The sequence below is a fragment of the Ovis canadensis genome, chromosome 13 (assembly GCF_042477335.2).
Source record: "Ovis canadensis isolate MfBH-ARS-UI-01 breed Bighorn chromosome 13, ARS-UI_OviCan_v2, whole genome shotgun sequence".
Taxonomy (NCBI): Eukaryota; Metazoa; Chordata; class Mammalia; order Artiodactyla; family Bovidae; genus Ovis; species Ovis canadensis.
The window spans coordinates 34,873,219-34,898,433 of NC_091257.1; the positions used below are offsets into that span (position 1 = coordinate 34,873,219).

General features: G+C 36.8%; 1 protein-coding gene across 4 annotated transcripts in view; it reads right to left on the reverse strand.

The window, feature by feature from the left end:
* The window catches only part of CCDC7 (coiled-coil domain containing 7), a 304,496-nt gene that overhangs the window by 238,543 nt on the left and 40,738 nt on the right, over nt 1–25,215 (reverse strand). For all 4 annotated transcript variants that reach the window (XM_069547384.1, XM_069547385.1, XM_069547386.1 and 1 more), the window contains exons 15-16: nt 22,138–22,203; nt 19,219–19,440 (exon numbers count right to left, since the gene is read on the reverse strand). In XM_069547384.1, coding sequence (XP_069403485.1) covers nt 19,219–19,440; nt 22,138–22,203 — 288 coding nt within the window. The remainder of the gene's footprint in view (nt 1–19,218; nt 19,441–22,137; nt 22,204–25,215) is intronic.

The following is a 25,215-nucleotide window of genomic DNA, read 5'->3' on the forward strand; positions in this document are numbered from 1 at the left end:
CAAAAGTGAAAAGCTCACTGTTAAAAGCAAATATACAGTAAAGGTAGTAAATCAACCACATACAAAGTTAGTAGGAAGATTAAAAGACTAAACTAGCAAAATTTTCTATATTCACAATAAGCAGTTAAGAGATACAAAAAGATGTAAAAGATGATGTCAAAAACAGTAATCATGGGGTGGGGGGTGGAGAGAAGTGAAAACAAAGGGTTGTTAAAATGTTTAAAATGCAGAAATCAGCAACTGAAAATAATCACATGTATATTGAGAGATTCCTAAATATAAAACTGCTGGTAACCACAAATCAAAAATCTACTCTAGATACACAAACAAAAGAATCCAAACATGACACTAAAGGCAGTCGTCAAAACACAAGGGAATGAAAGAAAGGGGAAAAAAGGTCTAGGAAACCAATTCTAAAACAATTAACAAAATGTCAATTAGAACATACCAATCAAAATCACATTGAATGTAAACAGAATAAATGTCCCAATTAAGACACAAAGTGACTGAATGGATACATAACAAGATACACACACACACACACAGCCTACAAGAGACTCACTTCAGACCTAAGACATCCAACCATCTAAAAATGAGGTGGTATAGAAAGATGTCTCATGCAAATAAAAATCAAAAGAAACCTGGCATAGCAATACTTAGAAAAAAGTATATAGATTTAAAACAAAGACTATTATAAGAAACAAAGAAAGGTATTAAACAACGAGAAAGGGATCAATTCAAGAACATAAAACTGTAAATATATATGCACCCATTGTAGGAACACCTAAATGCATAAAACAAATATTAATAATACATAAAGAGAAACTGGCAGTAACACAAAAACAGTAGGGGACTTTAACACCCCACTCACATCAAAAAGATAGATGATCCAGACAGAAAATCAATAAAGAAACACTAACTTAAATCACATATTAAACCACATGGATTATGTATATACATGGAACAGTCCATACAAAATCAACAGAATACATATTTTTTCAACTGCACATGGAATATTCTGTAGGAAAGATCTCATGTGAGGCCACAAAAGAAGTCTCAGCAAATTCAAGAAAGCTGAAATTATATCAACCATCTTTTCCAATTGCAACACTATGAAACTAGATCAACTACAAGAAAAAAAAAACTGCAAAAAAACCACAAACATGTGGAAGTTAAACAATATGCTACTGAACAACCAATGAATCACTGAAGAAATCAAAGAGGAAATAAATACCTAGAGACAAAAGACAACAACATGACAATCTAAAACCTATGGGATGTAGCAAAAGCAGCTCTAAGTAGGAAGTTAACAGCAATACAAGCTTACCTCAGGAAATAAGAAAAACATCAAATAAACAACCTAATCTTACATCTAAATAAGCTACAGAAAAAAACAAAACCTATAGTCAGTCAGAGGAAAGAAATCATAAAGATTAGAGTACAAGTAAATAAAATAGAAACTAAAAAAAAAAAATCAATGAAGCTAAAGGCTTATTTGAAAAGATAAGCAAAATGAATAAACCTTTAGCCAGACTCACCAAGAAAAAAAGGAAGTGTCCAAATCAATAAAAACCCAAATGAAAAAGTTACAACCAACATCACAAAAATAAAAAGAATCATAAGAGACTACTTGCTGCTGTTCTTTAGCATTCAGTTGTGTCCAACTCTTTTGTGATCCCATGGACTGTAGCCTGCCCCATGGGATTCTCCAGGCAAGAATCCTGGAGTGGGTTGCCATTTCCTACTGCAGGGAATCTTTCCAACCCAGGGATCGAATCTGCCTCTCCTGCAGCTCCTGCATTGGCAGGTGGATTCTTTACTACTTCGGGAACAGACAACCTAGCTTTTTAGGACAAATTCTTAGAAAGGTACAATCACCTAAACTTAAACCGGGAAGAAACAGAAATGTGAACAGACTGAAACTGAATCAATAATTTTAAAATTCACAAGAAACAAAAATCTAGCTTCAGAGGCTTCACAGGTAAATTCTACCAGACACTTAAAAACTTAACCCTATGCTACTAAAACTATTCCAAAAAATTGCAGAGGAAGGAACACTTCAAATTCATGGTATGAGGCAGCATCAATCTGACACCAAAACAAGACAAAGATACCACAAAAAAAGAAAATTACAGGCCAAAGTCACTAACAAATATAGATGGAAAAATCCTCAATACTAGTGAATTATATTCAACAGTACTTTAATACATGATTAAGTGGGATTTATCAGAGAATTTGGCTTAAAACTCAACATTCAAAACACTAAGATCATGTCATCTGGTCCCATCACTTCATGGCAAATAGATGGAGAAACAATGGAAACAGTGACAGACTTTATTTTGTGGGGCTTCAAAAAATTGGGGGGCTCCAAAATCACTGCAGATGGTGACTGCAGAAATTAAAAGACACTTGCTTCTTGGAAGTAAAGCTATGACCAACCTAGACAGCATATTAAAAAGCAGAGACACTACTTTGCAAACAAAGATCTAGTCAAAGAGATGGTTTTTCCAACAGTCATGTATGGATATGAGAGTTGGACTATAAAGAAAACTGAGTGCAGAAGAATTGATACTTTTGAACTGTGGTGCCGGAGAAGACTCTTGAGAGTCCCTTGGACTGCAAGGGGATCTAACCAGTCCATCCTAAAGGAAGTCAGTCCTGAATATTCATTGGAAGGACTGATGCTGAAGCTGAAACTCCAGTACTCTGGCCACCTGATGCAAAGAACTGACTCATTTGAAAAGACCCTGATGCTGGGAACGATTGAAGGTGGGAGGAGAAGGGGATGACAGAGGACGAGATGGTTGGATGTCATCACCGACTCGGACATGAGTTTGGGTAAACTCCGGTAGTTGGTGATGGATAGGGAAGCCTGGTGTGCTGCAGTCCATGGGATCTCAAAGAGTCTGACACAACTGAGCGACTGAACTGATACTGATCACACAAATGCAATGATTTTTCATTATCTGCAAATCAATGTGATATGTAACACATTAAAAAATTTAAGAATAAAAACCATATGATTATCTCAATAGATGCCTTTGATGAAATTCAACATCCATTTATGATTAAGAAACTCTCCAGAAAGTGGGCTTAGGGGGAACATACTTCAACATAATAAAGGCTATATATGACAACCTTAGCTAACACATATTCAACAGAGAAGATGAAAGCATTTTCTCTAGTATCAGGCAAAGAACAAGGATGCCCACTCTTGCCATTTTTATTCAACATTCTGGGAACTCCTGAACACAGCAATCAGAAAAGAAAAATTTTAAAAAATCCAAATTGGAGAGAACAAGATGGTGGAGGAGTAGGTGGATGTGGAATACATCTCTCTCCACAGATACATCAGGAATACACCTTCAGACACAGAAGTGCATGCAGAAAACCAGCTGAGAGCAGACAGGAGTACCTAACCAGAGGAAACGAAGATATAGAACCATGCAAAACTCGGTAGGAAGAAAGAACTAGGGGGGAAAACAGGAGTGTTAGTAGGACTGGACCTGAACTCGGCAGGTGAGGGAACTGAAGCAGGGGTCCAATCCCCACATCGGAGCAACTGTCTGAGTCAGAGGAGAAACATTTAAGCCTGAGAGTGAAACAGCTCATCTGTGGCAGCCTAAATGGAATGAGAATCAGACAGTCCTTGCCGCAGCCATACATATCTCAGACAAGAACACAGGTCCTCTGGAAGGCGCAGCAACTGGAACTGGAGTTTGGGGATTGTGGAGCAATCCCAGAGCAAGGGCTGCTGTTGACTGCAGAGAGATGATTGAGGGGATGCGAGCAAGGAGACTGTGGTGGGAAATGCCTGTGGAGGAAAGCTGGGCAGCCATGGAGGCAAGGAGATACTCCTGAGTCACATGTAGGGAGTGGATTCATCACCATAGCCTCTCTCCCCACATGCCAGCATCGGCAGCTGAATAATAGAGAGGCTGGCCCATCAAACACCTAAGGCACTGAACTACAAAGTAGGGCCCCACCCAGACTGCTCCTTTAAGTGTCTGGTGTACCATACTACAGAGTAGGACTTCACCTAGGGTGCCCCTTTAAGTGCCTGATGCACTGATCTACAGAGTAGGACCCCAGCCAGGGGGGCCCCCTCTAAGTGCCTGAACAGGCAGAGCTATGGAGAAAGACTGGCCAAAAAGGCCTTCTGATGGCCAGCTACAAGAGGCTAGAAAAAAGACTCTCATAGGGCCGTAACTCCTGCAGTGGAGGCAGTCCATGTCCCTGAATACTTGGTGCCACCAGGGTCCCCGCAAGCCAAGCAGCTGTGCCACCTTCATGCTAAATTCTGATTGAGGCATAGCTGCCACAGGCAAAAAAAGGTCTTTCATCTATGCGCACAGTGTCAGACTCCTTGCGACCCTGTAGACTGTGGCCTGCCAGGCTTTTCTGTCAGGGAGGGGTTTCTCCAGGCAAGAATACTGGAGTGTATTGGCCAATACTGGTTGCCATATCCTTCTAGAGCACTATATTTCCTGCTGCCCTAGCCACCAACTACCCTGAGTACCTGGTGCTGCAAGAACCACTGCGACCCAAGCAGCTGCACCACCTCCACACCTGGGCCTCATATGGGCAAACCCAAGTCCTCCAAGGCAGCATCAGGAGCAAACTCCAGTGGATGACCCACATGCAGAGGTGGAAATAAAACCACAGTTTAAACCCAGGGGCAGTGTGGCTAAGGAAGAAGACCCAAAACCTTCCCACCAGCTGTACAAAATGAAGATTAAGTCCACACAATCAACTAGGAAGACTCTGTGTCTATGGAATATATAAAAGGTCATTGAGAGCTCCCACAAAAGAAAATGCACTAGTTCTGATAGCTGTAGACACTGGAGGCAAGAACACATGAGTTGGACCAGATTAGAATCTGAGCTGCCCCCATAGCAGGTCCAGAGATAAGCACAGTGTTGGAGGGCCTCCTAGGGTAGTGAGGTGGACGTGACTCCCAGCAAGGGAAAGGACTCTGACAGCAATGACTCAAGAAAAACAATTTATTATTGTTTTGACTTGTTCTGTAGATTCTTTTGGATTTTTTTCATTTTTCCTTTTTCGTCCCCCTCTGCTGTAATTGTCGATTTTATTGGCACTATGAAATCCAATTAAGCTTTTGAGCATTTTTTTTTCTCAGTCACATTTTTTATTGTTGTTATAAACCTCTGCCTCTACATTGGGCTTTTGCAGTTCTGTGCAGTTTCCTTCTTTCTCTCTTTTTTTAATTTTTAAACTTATTTTTCTACATTTATTCCTTTGTTTGCTTTTCCTACCATTTTTTTCCCCTTGCGCTTAATCTTTAATGTATATAAATCTTCTTCATCTACCTCTGTTTAACTGTGCATATCTATTCTCTCTTTCCTTTCCTCTCAACATATTTCTTAGTTGTGTTTTCATTGCTTTATTCCCCACTTGGCACCTTGCTTTAACTTTGTTTTCCAGTTTGTGCTTTAGTTAGTTTTGTTCTTAACTGGTAAATACAATTTTTTATTTCCTTTGTTCGCTGGGTCAATCTACTGTATGTTATTTTTGTTGGACTGTTTTGACTTTGCTCATGGGTATATATATGTATATATTCCATTATTTTAATTATTATTTGCCTGATTTTGTAACTGCCATGTATCTGGTGTTCATCTTTGGCTTCTCATTTTTGGATATTTGTTTTAATCTCACTTAATGCCATAACAAACCACTTGTGGAATCTTCATTCCCGACCAGAGATCAAGCCGGAGCCTTTGGAGTGGGAGCACTGCCTCCAAGACCTTACACTACCAGAGAACTAACCCTAGGGAGTATCAAATAGTGAGAACTCAGGGAAATCACTTGAAAACAAGACCCGGCATCACCCAACCATGAGTAACACTCTTTGCAGGATGCTTCATCTAAACAACAAACAAAGCAAAAATATAAACCCAATTATTAGAAGACAGGAATACCACCTCACTCAGCCTTGCCCATCAGAGGAAAAACAAACAAACAAAAACTCATCACAGATCTCACCCTATACAAAGCTTGCAAACCACTGGACCAAACTTGGGAGGGCAGAAATCAAAAGGAAGAAAGAACTTAACCTTGAAGCCTGGGAAAAGGAGACCTTAAACACAGTAAGTTTTAAAAAAATGAAAAGGCAGAGAAATACTACACAAATGAAAGAACAAACTAGAAATGTAGAAGTCCAAATAAATGAAGCAGAAATAGGCAAAACACCTGAAAAAGAACTTAGAATAATTATAGTGAAGATGATCAAAAACCTTGAAAACAAAATGGAGAAAATGCAAAAATCAATTAACATAGACCTAGAATAACTAAAGAATAAACATATAGAGACATACAACACAATTACTGAAATTAAAACACTCTAAATGGAATCAATAGCAGAATATCTGAAGCAGAAGAATGAATCAGTGAGCTGGAATATAAAATGTGGAAATAATTTCTGAAGAGCAGAATAAAATAAAAAGAATGAAAAGAACTGAGGACAGTCTCAGAGACATCTGGGAAAATATCAAATGCACCAACATTCAAATTATAGGGGTCCCTGAAGAAGAAGAGAAAAAGAAAGGGTATAAGAAAATTTTTGAAGAGATTATAATTGAAAATTTCCCCAACATGGAAAAGGAAATAGTCAATCAAGTCCAAGAGGCACAAAGAGTCCTATTCAGGATAAACCCAAGGAGAAACACACTAAGATACATACTAATCAAACTAAAAAAGACTAAACACAAAGAAAGAATATTAAAAGCAGCAAGGGAGAAGCAACAAATAACATACAAGGGAAACTCCATATGCTTAACAGCTGATCTTTCAGCAGAAACTCTGCAGGCCAGAAGGGAATGGTAGGATATATTTAAAGTACTGAAAGGGAAAAATCTACAACCAAGATTATTGTACTGGCAAGGATCTCATTCAAAATTGATGGAGAAACAAAAAGCTTTTTCAGACAAGCAAGTTAAGAGAATTCAGTACCACCAAACCAGCTGTACAACAAATGTTACAGGGACTTATATAGTCAAGAAATAAAATTTTAAAAAAAGGTCTACAAAATGAACCCCAAACAATTAAGAAAATGGCAATAGGAACATATATATCAATAATTACTTTAAATGTACATGGATTAAATACTCCAACCCAAAGACACAGACTGGCTGAATGTATACAAAAACAAGACCCATATATATGCTGTCTACAAGAAACCCACTTCAGACCTCAAGACACATATAGACTGAAAGTGAGAGGATGGAAAAACATATTCCATGCAAATGGGAAGCAAAAGAAAGCTGGAGTAGCAATCCTCGTATCAAAGTAGACATTAAAATAAAGAAGATTACAAGCAATAAGGAAGGACACTACATAATGATCAAGGGATCAATCCAAATGGAAGACATAACATTTGTAAATATCTATGCATCCAACATAGGAGCACCTCAATACGTAAGACAAACACTAACAGACAATAAAAGGAGAAATTGACAGTAACACAATAATAGTAGGAGACTTTAACACCCCAATCACACTGATGGACAGTTCATCTAAACACAATAAGGAAACAAAAGTCTTAAATGATACATTAGATGAGCTGGATCTCACTGATATCTTCAGGACCTTCCATCCAAATTCAGAACACACCTTCTTCTCAAGTGCACATGCAACATTCTCCAGGACAGACCACATCTTGGGTCACAAATCAAACATCAGTAAATTTGAGAAAATTGACATCATATCAAGCATCTTCTCTGACCACAATGCTATGAGACTAGATATCAATTACAAGAAAAAAAACTGTAAGAAACACAAACACATGGAGATTAAACAACACATTTCTAAATAACCAACAGGTTACTGAAGAAATAAAAAAATTTCTAGAAACAAATGACAATGAAAACACAACAACACAAAACTTATGGGATGGAGCAAAAGCAGTTCTAAGAGGGAAGTTTATAGCAATACAATCCTACCTCAAGAAACAAGAAAAACATCAAATTGACAACCTAACTTTACACCTAAAACAATTGGAAAAAGAAGAACAAAAAAAACCAAAATTAGTAAAAAGAAATGTCATAAAGATCCGAGCAGAAATAAATGAAAAAGAAATGAAAGAAATAATAGTAAAGATTAATGATTTGGGAGAATGGCATTGAAACATGTATAATATCATATAAGAAACAAATCACCAGTCTAGGTTCGATGCAGGATACAGGATGCTTGGGGCTGGAGCACTGGGATGACCCAGAGAGATGGTATGGGAAGGGAGGTGGGAGAGGGGTTTAGGATTGGGAACACGTGTACACCCATGGTGGATTCATGTTGATGTATGGCAAAACCAATACAGTATTGTAATGTAAAATAAAAATAAAAACTGGTTCTTTGAGAAGATAAACAAAATTGACAAGCCTTTAACCAGACTCATCAAGAAAAAAAAGAGAAGAATCAAATAGACAAAATTAGGAATGAAAAAGGAGAGGTTACAACAGACAATACAGAAATACAAAGGATTATAAGAGACTATTATAAACAACTATATGGCAATAAAATAGAAAACCTGGAAGAAATGGACAGGTTCTTAGAAAAGTTCACTCTTCCAAGACTGAACCAGTAAGAAATAGAAATTATGAACAACCCAATTACAAGCACTGAAATTGAAGCTGTGATCAAAAATCTCCCAAAAAACAAAAGCCCAGGAACAGATGGCTTCATAGGAGAATTCTATCAAACATTTAGAGATGAGCTAATGCCTTTTTTTCTAAAACTCTTCCAAAAAATTGCAGAGGAAGGAACACTTTCAGAACTCATTCTAGGAGGCCACCATCCCCCTGATATCAAATCCAGCCAAACACACACACACAAAACTACAGGCCAATATCTTTGATGAACATAGATCCAAATAACAACAAAATTTTAGCAAACAGAATTCAGCAACACATCATAAAAAAATCATAAAAAAAGCAAGATCCTCTATGACTCACCTCTTAAAGAGTAATGGAAATAAAAACAGAAGTAAACAAGTGGGACCTGATTAAACTTAAAAGATATTGCACAGCAAAGGAGACTATAAGCAAGGTGAAAAGACAACCCTCAGAATGGGACAAAATAATAGCAAATGAAACAATTGATACAGGATTAATTTCCAAAATATACAAGCAGCTCATAGAACTCAATGCCAGAAAAACAAACAACCCAATCAAAAACAGACATTTTTCCAAAGAAGACATTACAGATGGCTAACAAACAAATGAAAAGATGCTCAATGTCACTAGTTACTAGAGAAATGCAATCACAATTACAATGAGCTATCACCTCACACCGTTCAGAATGGCCATCATCAAAAAGTCTAAAACAATAAATGCTGGAGAGGGTATGGAGAAAAGGGAACACTTTTGCACTGTTGGTGGGAATGTAAACTGATACAGCCACTATGGAAGATGGTATGGAGATTCCTTAAAAACCTAGGAATAAAACCATCATGTGACCCAGCAAGCCCACTCCTAGGTATACACCCTGAGGAAACCAGGGTTGAAAAAGACACATGTATCCCACTGTTCATTGTGGCACCTTTTACAATAGCTAGAACATAGAAGCAACCTAGATGTCCATTCACAGATGAATGGATAAAGAAGTTGTGGTACATACACACAATGAAATATTACTCAGCCATAAAAAGGAACACAATTGAATCAGTTCTGATGAGGTGGATGAACCTACAACATATTATACAAAGTGAAATGAGTCAGAAAAAGAAAGATGAATATTGTATTCTAATGCATATATATGAAATCTAGAAAATGGTACTGAAGAATTTATTTATAAGGCAGCAATGGAGAAACAACCCATATAGTCATGATGTGTGATCACTCACCTAGAGCCAGACATCCTGGAATGTGAAGTTAACTGGGCCTTAAAGAGCATCACTATGAACAAAGCTGGTGGAGGTGATGGAATTCCACTTGAGCTATTTCAAATCCTAAAAGATGATGCTGTGAAAGTGCTGCACTCAATATGCCAGCAAATTTGGAAAACTCAGCAGTGGCCACAGCACTGGAAAAGGTCAGCTTTCATTCCAATCCCAAAGAAAGGCAATCCCTAAGAATGCTCAAACTACCACACAATTGCACTCATCTCACACGCTAGTAAAGTAATGCTCAAAATTCTCCAAGCCAGGATTCAGCAGTACGTGAACCATGAACTTTCAGATGTTCAAGATGGCTTCAGAAAAGGCAGAGGAACCAGAGATCAAATTGCCAACATTCGCTGGATTGTCAAAAAACCAAGAGAGTTTCAGAAAAAAACATCTATTTCTGGTTTATTGACTAGGCCAAAGCCTTTGACAATAAACTGTAGAAAATTCTGAAAGAGACGGGAATACTAGACCACCTGACATGCCTCTTGAGAAACCTGTATGCAAGTCATGAAGCAACAGTTAGAACTGAACATGGAACAACAGACTGGTTCCAAATAGGAAAAGGAGTATGTCAAGGCTGTAAATTGTCATCCTCCTTATTTAACTTATATGCAGAGTACATCATGAGAAATGCTGGGCTGGAAGAAGTACAAGCTGGAATCAAGATTGCCAGGAGGAATATCAATAACCTCAGATATGTATATGACACCACCCTTATGGCAGAAAGTGAAGAAGAACTAAAGAGCTTCTTGATGAAAGTGAAAGAGGAGAGTGAAAAAGTTGGCTTAAGGCTCAACATTCAGAAAACTAACATCATGGCATCTGGTTCCATCACTTCATGGGAAATAGATGGGGAAACAGTGGCTGACTTTATTTTTCTGGGCTCCAAAATCACTGAAGATGGTGATTGCAGCCATGAAATTAAAAGGTGCTTACTCCTTGGAAGGAAAGTTATGACCAACTTAGATAGCATATTGAAAAGCAGAGATATTACTTTGTCAACAAAGGTCAGTCTAGTCAAGGCTATGGTTTTTCCAGTAGTCATGTATGGAGAGAGTTGGACTATAAGGAAAGCTGAGCACCAAAAAATTGATGCTTTTGAACTGTGGTCTTGGAGAAGACTCTTGAGAGTCCCTTGGATTGCAAGGAGATACAACCAGTCCATCCTAAAGGAGATCAGTCCTGGGTGTTCATTGGAAGGACTAATGTTGAAGCTGAAACTCCAATATTTTGGCCACTTGATGCGAAGAGCTGACTCATTTGAAAAGACCTTGATGTTGGGAAGGATTGAAGGCAGGAGGAGAAGGGGAAGACAGAGGATGAGATGGTTGGATGGCATCACCGACTCAATGGACATGAGTTTGGATAAACTCAGGAGTTGGTGATGGACAGGGAGGCCTGGTGCGCTGCAGTTCATGGGGTCGCAAAGAGTCGGACATGACTGAGTGACTGAACTGAACTGAACTGAAGGGACAAACAGACATAGAGAATAAACTAATGGACATGGGGAGAGGGGAAGAGAGGGTGAGACGTATGGAAACAGTAACATAGAAACTTAATTACCACATGTAAAATTGATAGCCAACAGGAATTTGCTGTAAAGCTCAGGAAACTCAAACAGGGGCTCTATATCAATCTAGAGGGGTGAGATGAGGTGGGAGATGGGCATGAGGTTCAAAAGGCAGGGGATATATGTATACCTGTGGTTGATTCATGTTGAGGTTTGACATAAAACAACAAAATTCTGTAAATCAATTATCCTTCAATAAAAAATAAATTTAAAAAATCCAAATTGGAAAGGAACTAAAACTGTGATTCTTTGCAGATGACATGGTGACATACACAGAAAATCCTAACCATGCCACCAGAAAACTACTCAAGCTCATTTTGAATCTGGTAAAGTTGGAGGATACAAAACTAATATAGAGAAATGTTTCATTTCTACATGCTTACAATGAACCATCTGCAAGAGAAATTAAGGAAATAATCTAATTTACCATCACTTCAAAAAGAATAAAATACCTAGCAATAAACCTACATAAGGAGGCAAAAGAACTTCACTAGGAAAACTGTAAGACACTAATGAAATAAAGAAAACTCAAACAGATGGAAAGACATACCATGTTCTTGGATTGGAAGAATTAATATTGTTAAAATGAACACACAATACAGGACAATCTACAGATTCCATGGAATCCCTATCAAAACAGCACTGCAGCCACTGTGGAAAACAATATGGAAAGTTCCTAAAATGTAAAAAGAGAACTTCCATATGACCCAATAATTCCACTCCTAGGTATAGTTGATTTACAATTTTATAGATATATATATGTGTGTGTTGTTTCATTCAATATTTAAATTGAAGTATATAGTTTTCTACTATTGATGTATACTATTATACACCAATTTTTAAACTGGTATACTATTTAAAATTGATGTATACTATTATACACTATATGTTGGCTCTATTTCTCAACTTGTACAATGCATCCAATATTTTGTAATAACTGTAAATGGAGTCTAACCTTTAAAATTGCATTAAAAGTTTCTTATTTTTTAAAAAGTACCAATGGAAACAGAAAAATGCTTAAATAAATAGGTACTGCAAACTAGTAAATATAACAGAAAAGCAGCAGACTCACACATACAGGGAACAAACTACTAGTTACCAGCAGGGAGAGGGAAAGGTGGAGGGGCCAATATAAGATTAGTGGATTAATAGCTACTAATGACCTGGATAACCACAGTGGTGTGGTTGCTCACTTAGAGCCAGACATCCTGGAGAGTGACATGAAGTGGGCCTTAGGAATCATTACTATGAACAAAGCTAGGGAAGGTGATGAAATTTCCAGTTGAGTTATTTTAAATCCTAAAAGATGATACTGTTAAAGTGTTGCACTCAATATGGCAGCAAATTTGGAAAACTCAGCAGTTGCCACAGGACTGGAAAAGGTCAGTTTTCATTCCAATCCCAAAGAACCCAAAGAATGTTCAAACTACCACACAATTGCACTCATTTCACATGCTAGTAAAGTAACGTTCAAACTCCTTCAAACAAGGCTTCAATAGTATGTGAACCAAGAACTTCCAGATGTACAAGCTGGATTTACAAAAGGCAGAGAAACCATATCAAATTGCCCACATCCGTTAGATCATAGTAAAAAGCAAGATAATTCCAGAAAAACATCTACTTCTGCTTCACTGACTGCTAAATAAGGCTTTTGACTGTGCAGATCACAACAAACTGTGGAAAATTCTTAAAGAGATGGGAATACTAGACCACCTGACCTGCCTCCTAAGAAATCTGTATGCAGGTCAAGAAGCAACAGTTAGAACCAGACATGGAACAATGGACTGGTTCCAGATTGGGAAAGGAGTATGCGACAAGGCTGTATATTGTCACCCTGCTTATTTAACTTATGTTAAGTTAATCATGAGAAATGATTAAGTACATCATGAGAAATGCCAGGCTACTGAACCTCAAGCTGGAATCAAGCTGGTTATGGATGGAGAAACATCCATAACCTCAAATATGCAGATGACACCACCCTTAGGGCAGAAAGCAAGAGGAACTAAAGGGCCTCTTGATGAAAGTGAAAGAGGAGAGTGAAACAGCTGGCTTAAAACTCAACATTCAAAAAACCAAGATCATGACATCTGGTCCCAACACTTCATGGCAAATAGATGGGGGCAAAATGGTACCAGTGACAGACTATTTTTTTGGATTCCAAAATCATTGTAGATGGTGACTGCAGTCATGAAATTAAAAGACGGTTGCTTCTTGGAAGAGAAGCTATGACAAACCTAGACAGTGTATTCAAAAGCTGAGACATCAGTTTGCCAACAACGGTCCATATCCTCAAAGCTAATGTTTTCCTAGAAGTCATATATAGATGCGGAGAAGGCAATGGCAAGCCACTCCAGTACGCTTGCCTGGAAAATCCCATGGACAGAGAAGCCTGGTAGGCTGCAGTCCATGGGGTCACTGAGTCGGACACGACTGAGCAACTTCACTTTCACTTTTCACTTTCATGCACTGGAGAAGGAAATGGCAACCCACTCCAGTGTTCTTGCCTGGACAATCCCAGGGACGGGGGAGCCTGGTAGGCTGCTGTCTATGAGGTCTCACAGAGTCAGACATGACTGAAGCGACTTAGCAGCAGCAGCATGTACAGATGTGAGAGCTGGACCATAAAGAAGGCTGAACACTGAGGAATTGATGCTTTGTGGTACTGGAGAAGACTGTTAAGAGTCCCTTGGACAGCAAAAAGATCAAACCAGCCAATCTGAAAGGAAATCAACCCTGAACATTCATTGGAAGGACTAATACTGAAGCTGAAGTTCCATTACTTTGGCCACCTGATATGAAAAGCCTACTCGTTAGAAAAGACCCTGATGCTGGAAAAGATTGAAGGCAGGAGGTGAAGGGAATGACAGAGGATGAGATGATTGGATGGCATTACCGACTCAATGGACATGAGTTTGAGCAAACTCTGGGAGATGGTGAAGGACAGAGAAGCCTGGTATGCTGCAGTCCATGGGGTTGCAAGAGTCAGACATGACTGAGTGAACAACAAGAATATACCTATCAATGATCACTTTAAATAAATTAAATTCTCAAATCAAAAAACATATGAATATACTACAACAAACACACACACACACATGCATGCGCATGCACACCCCTACATGCTGCCTATAAGAGACCCATTTCAAATCCAAAGACACAGACTGAAAGCGAAGGGATCCAAAAAGATACTCCATGCAAGTGGAAACCAAAAGAAACGGAGTAGCTCTACTTCTATCAGACAAATAAAATTTGAAATATAACCATAATAAGTGACAAAGAATGGTATTACATAAAGATAAAAGGGTCAGTTCAACCGGAGGATTTAGCATTATGCACTCAATATAGGAGCAATAAATATACAAACCAACTGTTAACTGATCTAAAGGAAGAAATATACAGTAATAAAGGGGGGCTTTAATAAGGGGGCTTTAATAACCCCACTTACATTAACAAATAGAGCATTCAAACTGAAAATCAATAAGAAAGCATTGTCAGGAATTTCCTTGTGGTCCAGTGGTTAGGACTCCATGCTTTCACTGCCGAGAGTGTAGGTTCAATCCTTGGCTAGGGAACTAAGATCCCACTAGCCATGTGGTGTGGCCAAAAACAATAACACAATCAAACAAAAAACATAAGAAAGTATCATATATAAATGGTATATTTGATCATATTAACTTGACAAATATATATAAATAGATAGAACATTCCATCCAAAATAAACAGGATACAGATTCTTCTCAAGTAGACATAGAACATTCTCCAGAACAGATTGTATGTTAGGCCACAAAACAAGTTTTAACAAATTTAGGATTAGATTAAAATCATATTAACTATCTTTTCCAACCACAATATTATGAAAGTAGAAATCAATTACAAGAAGAAAACTGGAAAATTTACAAATATGTGAAGATTATATAACATGCTATTGAACAACCAATGGATCAAGAAAGAAATCAAAACCAAAATTAAAATAGTACCCTGAGACAAAAGAAAATGGATATACCACATACTGAAATTTATGGGATGCGGTGAAAGCTATTTCGCAAGGAAAGTTCACAGTAATAAATGCCTATTTACAAATAAGAAAAATCTCAAACCAGTAACAAATTTATATTCCAAGGAACTAGAAAAAGAAGAACAAAGTCCAAGTTTAGTAAAAGAAAGGAAATCATAAAGAATTACAGCAGAAATAAATGAAATGGAGGCCAAGAAGACGTCAAACAAACAAAAAAATCAATAAAACCAAGAAGCAGCTCTTTGAAAAGATAAACAAAACAGACAATTAGCTAGACTCACAAAGAAAAAAGAAGGCTCAAATTAATAAAAGAAGAAATATGACATCTGATATCACAGAGATACAAAGGATCAGAAGTGACTACTATGACAATTATACAGCAATAGTACTAACAATTGAGAATAAATTAATCAATAACTACAACATACAATCTTCTAAGACTGAATCATGAGGAAACAAAAATTACTCATTACTACTATTAAGGATAACGAATCTGTATTTTTAAAACTCCTTACAAACAAAAGTACATGACCAGGACATTTCCCTCCTGAATTCCACCCAATATTCACAGAAGGATTAATACCAATTCTTCTGAAACTCTTTCAAACAATAGAACAGAAGGCAATATTTCCAAACTCATTTTATAACACCTGCATTATTCAGATACTAAAACCAAAGACACCACAATAAAAGAAAATTACAAATATTCCTGATAAACAAAGATGCAAAAATAACAAAATATTAGCAAACTGATTCTAACAATCTATTAAAAGGATCATACAACATGAACAAGAGGAATTTCTACCAGGGGTATAGAAATGATTCATTATCTAGAAATTAGTCAATGAGGTATACCACATTAACAAAATGAATAATTTGGAAGATCATCTCAGTAACTGTAAAAAAACTGAAAGCATTTCACAAAATTCAACATTTATGGTAAAAGCTCTCAATTAAGTGGGTATAGAGGGAAAGAAAATACTCAACATAAAACCGGCCGTGTATGATAAACCCATAGATAACATCACACTCAAAAGTGAAAAGCTGAAAGCAATTCCTCTAAGATCAGAAATAAGAAAAGGATGCCCATTCTTGCTGCTTTTATCCAACATATTAGTGGAATTCCTAGACAGAGCAATTTGGCAAACAACAAACAAAAGCTGTCTACATTGGAAAAGAGGAAATAAATCTGTCACCATATTCAAATGACATGATAGAGAAAACCCTAAAGACTACCCCAAAACTGTTAGAATAAAGAAAGTTGCAGGATATACAATTGATGAATAGCAATCTACTGTATTTTTACATGCTAAAAATGAACTATCTAAAAGAGAAGTCAAAAAAACAATCTCATTTGCAATTGCATCAAAAAAGAATAAAATACCTAAGGAATAAATTTAACCAAGGAGGTGAAAACTATATGATACTGAGGGAATAAGACAGAAAGAAGTGGAAAGATAGTCTATGCTCATAGATTGGAAGAATTAATACTGTTAAAACGTCCATACTATACAGAATAATCTATAGAATCCATGAAATCTATCAAAATTCCAATGACATTTTTCACAGAAATAAAAGAAATAATTCTCAAATTTGTACGGGACCACAAAAGACCCTGAATAGTCAGAGGAATCTTGAAAAAGAATAACAAAGCTGGAGGCATCATGTGCCCAATTTCATATTATAGTTGTCATATTCTATGGCAATCAAATCAGTATGAGATGTGGGGAGGAAAACAGACATATGGATTAATGGAACCGAGTAGAGAACCCAGAGGTAAACACACATACACATAGTCAATCAATTTATGATGAAGGAGCCTCGAATATACAACAGAGAAAAGACAATCTCTTCAATAAATGGTGTTGGGAACCTGGAAAATCACATGCAGAGAATGAAACTGGACCATTTTCTTATATCATATACAAAAATTAACTCCAAATGAATTAAACACTTGAATGTAAGACATGAAACTATAAAACTTCTAAAAGAAACATAGACAATAAGCTTAACATAGGTCTTATTGAATTTGGGTGTCTGACATCAACAGCAAAAATAAAGTGGAATTACATCAAACTAAAAAGCTTCTGCACATCAAAGGAAACCATCAACATAATGAAATGGCACCCTACTAAATGGGAGAAAACATCTAAAAATCACTTATCTAATAAAGGGTTAATATCCAAAAACACATAAAGAACTCATACAACTCAACTGCAACACAAACAAAAAAACTGAGTTAATCTGAGTAAAAAATGAACAGCTGATCTGAATAGACATTCTATGAAAGAAAACATACAGGTGGCCAACAGATACATGAAAAGATGCTCAACATCACTAATCAGAGAAATACAAACCAAAACCAAAATGAGATATTACTGCACACCTGTCAGAATTGTTATTACCTAACAAACAAGAAATAACAAGTATTATTATGTAGATAAAAGGGAACCCTTGCACACTGTTGATGAGAATGTAAATTGATGAAGCCATTATGGAAAAGAGTATGGCAGTTACTCAAAAAATCTAAAACTAGACCTACCAGATGATCCAGGCAACATCCACTTCTAGATATTTATCCAAAATAAATGACAACACTAACTAGAGAAGATATACATATCCTATGTTCAATGCAGCATTATTTACATTAGTCAAGATGTGGAAATAGTCTGTATATCCATTGATGGGTGAATGGATAAAGAAAACATCATATATGTACATATATTCCTGGTGTCTCAGACAGTAAAGAATCTGCATGCAATGCGGGATACCTGAGTTCAACTCCTGGGTTGGAAAAATCCCCTTGAGAAGGGAATGGCAACTCATTCCAGTATTCTTGCCTGGAAAACTCCATGGACAGAGGAGCCTGGCAGGCTACAGTCCATGAGGTCGCAAAGAGTCAGACATGACTGTGCAACTAACACTTACACACACACACACACATACATACAGTAGAATATTATTCAGACATGAAAAATAATGAAACTTTGCCATTTGTGACAACATGTATGGATCTTGAGAGTGCTGTGCTAAGTCAAATAAGTCAGACAGGGAAAGACAAATACCATACAATCTCACTTATATGTGGAATCTAAAACAAAATGAAAACTATGCTCATAGCTACAGAGAACAGATTGGTAGTTGCCAGAGACATGGATTTGGGGGTGGGCAAAACGGGTGACAGGAGTCAAAAGGTACAAACTTCTACTTTAAACAATTCCAAGTGGTGTAAAGTACAGCACAGTGACCACAGTTAATAATACTGCATTGCATAGTTGAAAGCTGCTACTACAGCAAATCTTAAAAGTTCTTGTCACAAGAAAAAAATTCTATAATTGTGTACAATGTTATTAACTAGATTTATTGCGGTGATTCAGTCACAGTATATTCAAAATACTGACTCATTAATCTGTATACCTGAAAATGTCAATTATATCTCAATAAAAAATTTTCAATATAAAACATAATTTTATATCTGACAAGTCTACCGTATCAACTATCCTGAAGAAAAATGCAAATATTTGGATTACCAAAAACCCACAAAAATCAATACACATTTAATTTAGATTTGAATTCAAGATGTTAATGAACTGATACATCCAAAAGGAACAGTTCTAAGTAAAAAAAAAAAAGCATAGAAAATTTTAAAAAATAATATACAAATGAAGTTAATATTATAAAAGGGTAAATTTCTTACTGCAAATATTACTGTTTCTATTTTGGTTATATCTTTACCTGTGGATGTGTAATTTTATCATTTGTTTTTTGTCCACCTGAATCTCCCACTACTGCTTTTCTTGTTTCATTTTCCAATGGTATATATTTTGAATCTTCACCTTTAACTTTTAATTTACCAGTACCCATTTCTGTGGGTGTCTTGGTCTTTGCCTCACTTTTAAGAAACTCCTTTTCTTGATTTAGGAAATAGGCAAGTTGCTGTTTAGCTCTTTCAGCTTCCTGTTTTTAAAAGAGTAACTGTCAAGTATCATTTCTGTGACATTTTCCTGCCAATATTATAATTTTCAGGAATCTTCATATATTCATGCCCATACTAATTCTCAATTTTATTTTTACAGAGTAAAAGAAAGTTAAATTAAACCATTGGCATAATACATAGTTTAACAGATCCAAAATTAAAATTAAAAATTGTGAAGAAATCTCTTCTACTTAAACGGCTATTTTTATACCCAAGAGGTTCTCCTGCCCACTGGTTTTTAAGGTTCTAGTTACAATATAGGCACAATAAAAGTTAATAAAATGCATACATTATAGAAGGTGATAGAATGTACCCAAGATAATTAAGACCTATAATATCAAATAGTAAATGTGAAAAATAATTTATTTTTTGTAGAATTAAATCTTTCTTTAAAAGTCACTTTTAATAAATTTTAGTTTCATTAAATTACTTGTATAAAAGAATATATAAATCAATAAAAAAGTTCACAATCTCCCCACAAACAGAAAATGTACTGTTGACATATATACTTTTAAATTATTTCTAAATAAGCTAGTGCTGCTGCTGCTGCTGCTAAGTCGCTTCAGTTGTGTCCGACTCTGTGAGACCCCATAGATGGCAGCCCACCAGGCTCCCCTGTCCCTGGGATTCTCCAGGCAAGAACACTGGAGTGGGTTGCCATTTCCTTCTCCAGTGCGTGAAAGTGAAGTCACTCAGTCGTGTCTGACTCTTAGCGACCCCATGGACTGCAGCCCACCAGGCTCCTCTGCCCATATGCATATATAAATTTTTAATTTTTATCCAGATTGGATCATACTATACACACACACATATACACTCTTTTCATTAAATAATGTCACAGTATGTTCTCATTGGAGAAGGCAACAGCAACCCACTCCAGTTTTCTTGCCTGGAGAATCCTATGGACAGAGGAGCCTGGCAGGCTACAGTCCACAGGGTTTCAAGAATCGGACATGACTTAGTGACTAAAGAGAGAGAGAGAGATTCCCATGATGATAAATATACATCCAAATTAGAACAGCTAACAGAAACAAAGTCGCTCAGTCCTGTTTGACTCTGTGACCCCAAGGACTATACAATCCATGGAATTCTCCAATCCTGGAGTGGGTAGCCTTTCCCCTCTCCAGGGGGTCTTCCCAACCCAGGGATTGAACCCAGGTCTCCCACACTGCAGGCGAATTCTTTATCAGCTGAGCTACCAAGGAAGCCCTAGGTAACAAGTAAATATTAACAATATATCTTAACCAATTTAGCAAATTGCTTATCAATGGGTATATTGGAAATTTTAAAACTTTTGCTATTAAAAATTTCCTATTCTACATAGTTGTACAAACTTTGTACACTTTTTGTTTACAATAAATTTTAGAAGTGGAATGGTTCACTGTAAAGACTATGTTTTTCCAAGACTTTTTCTATATATTTTCTTCCAGAGAATAATCAATCCATACTGACAACAGAAGTATATGAAAGACCTGCTCATCTCAACATAAACCCTCAAATATTAAATATTTCTGTTCCTTCAATTTTTAAAAAATAGTAGGTAAAATATATCTGTACTGCTGCTATTTTAATGTTTTTTATTCGGCTGTACTGAGTCTTAGTTGCAGCACACAGGATCTTCATTGCCCTGCGCAGGATCTTTGAAGCATGCGAGCTCTTAGCTGCAGCCTGAAGGATCTAGTTCCCTAACCAGGGATTGAACCCAGCAGCCCTGCACTGGAAGCATGGAGGCTTAACCACTGAACCACCCTCTCTGTGTTATTTTTCAACTGCATTTACTTGGTAATTCGTAGAGTTTGTATGCATTTATTGGCAATGCGTGTTTCTCAATTGATGTGCTTATGTCCTTTGTGTACTGAGGAGGAAGACCATCCATATTTTCTGTAGATATGTAAAAGATCTTGATATAGAACATTTTATAAAGATCTTCCATTTATCTTCATATCTTACAAAATTTTAACCATAAAAAGTTTTATTTTATATATATATAGCCAAATATATTAACATATTCTTTTTTGGTATAATGCTTAGAAAGCCCTGCTTTAGCCAAGATATGCAATTGTTATTCAGTGTTTCTTCCATTTTATACGTAGTTCAATTATGCCTAAATCTTAAATCAATTTTTAATTTGTTTCAGTATATTAAATCAACTAGAAATCACAAGTTTTTCATAGTAGTTTACTTTTGTGACTTTTATCCTTCTATAAAAAAATTTAATAAGCCAAACAATAAAATACAAAATTATTATATTCATTTGAATCTGTTTCTGGACTTTTCATTCAGTACCAAATCTAGAACCACACTGCTTTAGTAATATATTTTTATGTCTTATATTAATTTTTGATGAGCAAATCATAAGTGTTCCTCTGTAAAACAACCAGTTTCTTATCTCAATATATCTTATAATTCTGCTAAGTTCAAAAAGACTCCATCTATATCTAGAAATAAATTGCTTTAAGTGTGTACATCAGTTCTCTCTCTAGCTTCCTATTTTGGAGAGAATAAATATCAAATTTTATCAATATATTTCTACTACATTAAATGAAAATACTATAAGCTGGCAAAACAATATAATATATAGATTCTTGGTTTACAAATGAAAAATTATTCATTTAAAAAGCTGTTTAAGGATATTTTCTTCAATTTTTCACAATATGAAGGAACATGACATCTTTTACCTGTAAAGCTTGTTTCAGTTGTTCCCGAAGAACTTTGTTCTCAATTTCCAGAGCATGTGCTGCTTTCTAGGATGTGATAAGGGATGGGGGAGAAAAGTATTCATTTTTTTTAACTAATTTATTGTCATAATTATTATCTTTCTAAAACCCATAGATAGCCAAGATGATGACTTGAACACAAACATTTATTACACACTTCTTAGGCACAATGACAGATAACTTATACCTCAGCTGGTGAAGAATCTGCCTGCAATGCAGGAGACTCTGGTTTAATTCCTGGGTTGGGAAGATCCCCTGGAAAAGGGCTAGGCTACCAACTCCAGTATTCTTGGGCTTCCTTGGTGGCTCAGCTGATAAAAGAATCCACCTGCAATGTGGGGGACCTGGGCTCAAATCCCTGGCCCTGGGATGGGAAGATCTCCTGGAGAAGGGAATGGATACCCACTCCAGTGTTCTGGCCTGGAGAATTCCATAGACTGCTTAGTCTATGAGGCTGCACAGAGTTGGACAGCGACTTTCACTTACCCTTTCCTAAGAATATAGCAGAATCCAGAGCTTCAGCAATGTGACATTCCCAACGTCCGAGATACAGTTAAGAGTAATTTGAATTTGAAGAAACAGGAAAATGAGACTTACTCTTAAAAGAAAATCTACAGGGAAGGTGATTGAAGATGGGGCATAGCAAGAACCTCTTCCCATGCATCAACAAATATACACCTGCAAAGAGATCAACTCCCTGTGAAAAGAACCTTAGAACTAGTCAAACATGCTCCACAACAAAGAATAAAAAGGACTACATCAAGATAGGTAGTAGAGGAAAAGAAACACTCTCACTAATAACCATTCCCCAAGCATGATGGCACACAACAGAGAGGGATCTCACCAGACAGGCACTTTTGCCAGGCGAGCAAACGGTTGGTGCCCACGTCAGAAACCTTGGTTCCTGGATCTACACCAGGGAGAGGAACCCCTGAAATGCTTGGCTTTGAAAAGCAATAGGGCTGACATACAGTGGTCCAAAGTGCTACAGAAAACTGAGACTCCCTCTTAAACAAGGGCTTGAAAGTGAAAGTGAAGCCGCTCAGTCGTGTCCGACTCTTTGCGACCCCGTGGACTGTAACCCACCAGGCTCCTCTGTCCATGGGATCTCCAGGCAAGAATACTGGAGTGGGTTGCCATTTCCTTCTCCAGGAGATCTTCCTGACCCAGGGATTGAACCCAGGTCTCCCACATTGCAGGCAGATGCTTTAACCTCTGAGCCACCAGCTTACATGTGCTCAATTAAACTATGACAAAAGAAGCAAGAATATACAATGAGGAAAAAAGAGCCTCTTCAGTAATTGGTATTTGGAATAGAGTGGAACTGGATTACCTTTTACATCATATACAAAAATAATCTCAAATGGATTAAAGGCTTAAATATAAGACCTGAAACCATAAAACATCTAGAAGAAAACACAGGCAGTTAGCTGTCTGAAATAGGTCTTAGCCAGATTTTCTGTATATGTCTCAACAAAAGGAAACAAAAGTAAAAATAAATGGAACCCAAACTAAAAAGTTTTCATACAGTCAAAGTATCACCAAAACAATACAGTTACCTAGTAAATTGGAGACGATTATCTGCAAATGAGATATCCAATAAGAGATAAATGTTCAAAATATACAAAGAACTTGTACAAGTCAACATCAAAAGATCAAACCTAGCGGGGTGGGATGGGGAGGGAGATGGGAGGGAGGTGATATATGCATATCTATGGCTGATTCATGTTGCGGTTTGACAGAAAACGGCAAAACTGTGTAAAGCAATTATCCTTCAGTCAAAAAAATAAGCGAATTAAAAAAACAACCTGGGCAGAGTACCTAAACAGACATTCTTCCAAAGGAGACAGACAGACAACCAATACATATAAAGATACTCAATATCACTAATAATCTGGGAAATACAAACCAAAACCACAGTGAGATACTCCCTTTTCCCAGTCAAAATAAAAAATGAGTATCAAAAAGAAAAGAAATAACAAGGGGAAGGATATCAGAAAAAGGGAAAATTGGTACAGCCATTGTGGAAAGTAGAATAGAGATTCCTCAAAAAATTAAAAATAGAATGGCCATATGATCCAGTAATATCACTTCTAGGTACTTACCACCTCCCCCAAATTCAATGATATATGTACCTCTACATTAACTGCAATCCCTGATATTTTGTTAAAGCAGTCTGAAGGGATTAAGACATGGCCCAAATGAACTAAAACACTAAAGGCTTAAAACATGATGGAATTATAACTTTTAAAATACACAAAATGCTGTTCTATATAAAATCATGACAGATTTCTAAAATGGCCTCCAGGATCTCCATTCTAAGATTAAATGCAAGTCATAGGTGGTATCCACATTCAAAAGGAGTGGACTATACAGAGCATAACCTTAGGGATGGAGATCCTGGTTATTAGACTGCACTACATAGTTGACCTTTGAACAAGATGGGTTCAAATCACATGAGTCCACTTATACAAGGATATTTTTCAATGAATATAGTATCCATATTTTCACTTTACAGATGTTTAACTAAATGTAGGGGAAGTTTATGTTTGGTTAGAGATCACAATTTGTGGAATCAAAGAACTAGGGTTTGAGTCCTGATTCTATCCAAGTCATTTTACCTTTGTGCCTTTTGGCGAGTCATTTATCAATTCTTTTGTTTTTGAGGCAGAGATAGCAGTATGCAAATTTTCAACTGTGAGGGAGTGGGTGGTATCCCTAACCCTCATGTTGTTCAAGGATCTATTATATAGCTACAGTGAAAAGGTATCATTCATAATCATGTTATTCATGTTATATTACATAAGACTGTCTTAGCAAAAAAGAAAAAAGAGAGAGAGACTCTTAGCTGGCCTTTAAGAAGATGTAAGATGCTATAAAGTAAACTGTTTGTGGAGAAGGCCACTGGCTAAGTGCCCCAGTACAACAACTGCAAAGAACTTAAGTTTGCCACTTCCACTTGAGCTTGGAAGAGGACCCCCATGTGACCAGAAAAAAAAAAAAGAGCCTAGCCAACACCATGACTGCAGTTTGGTGAGT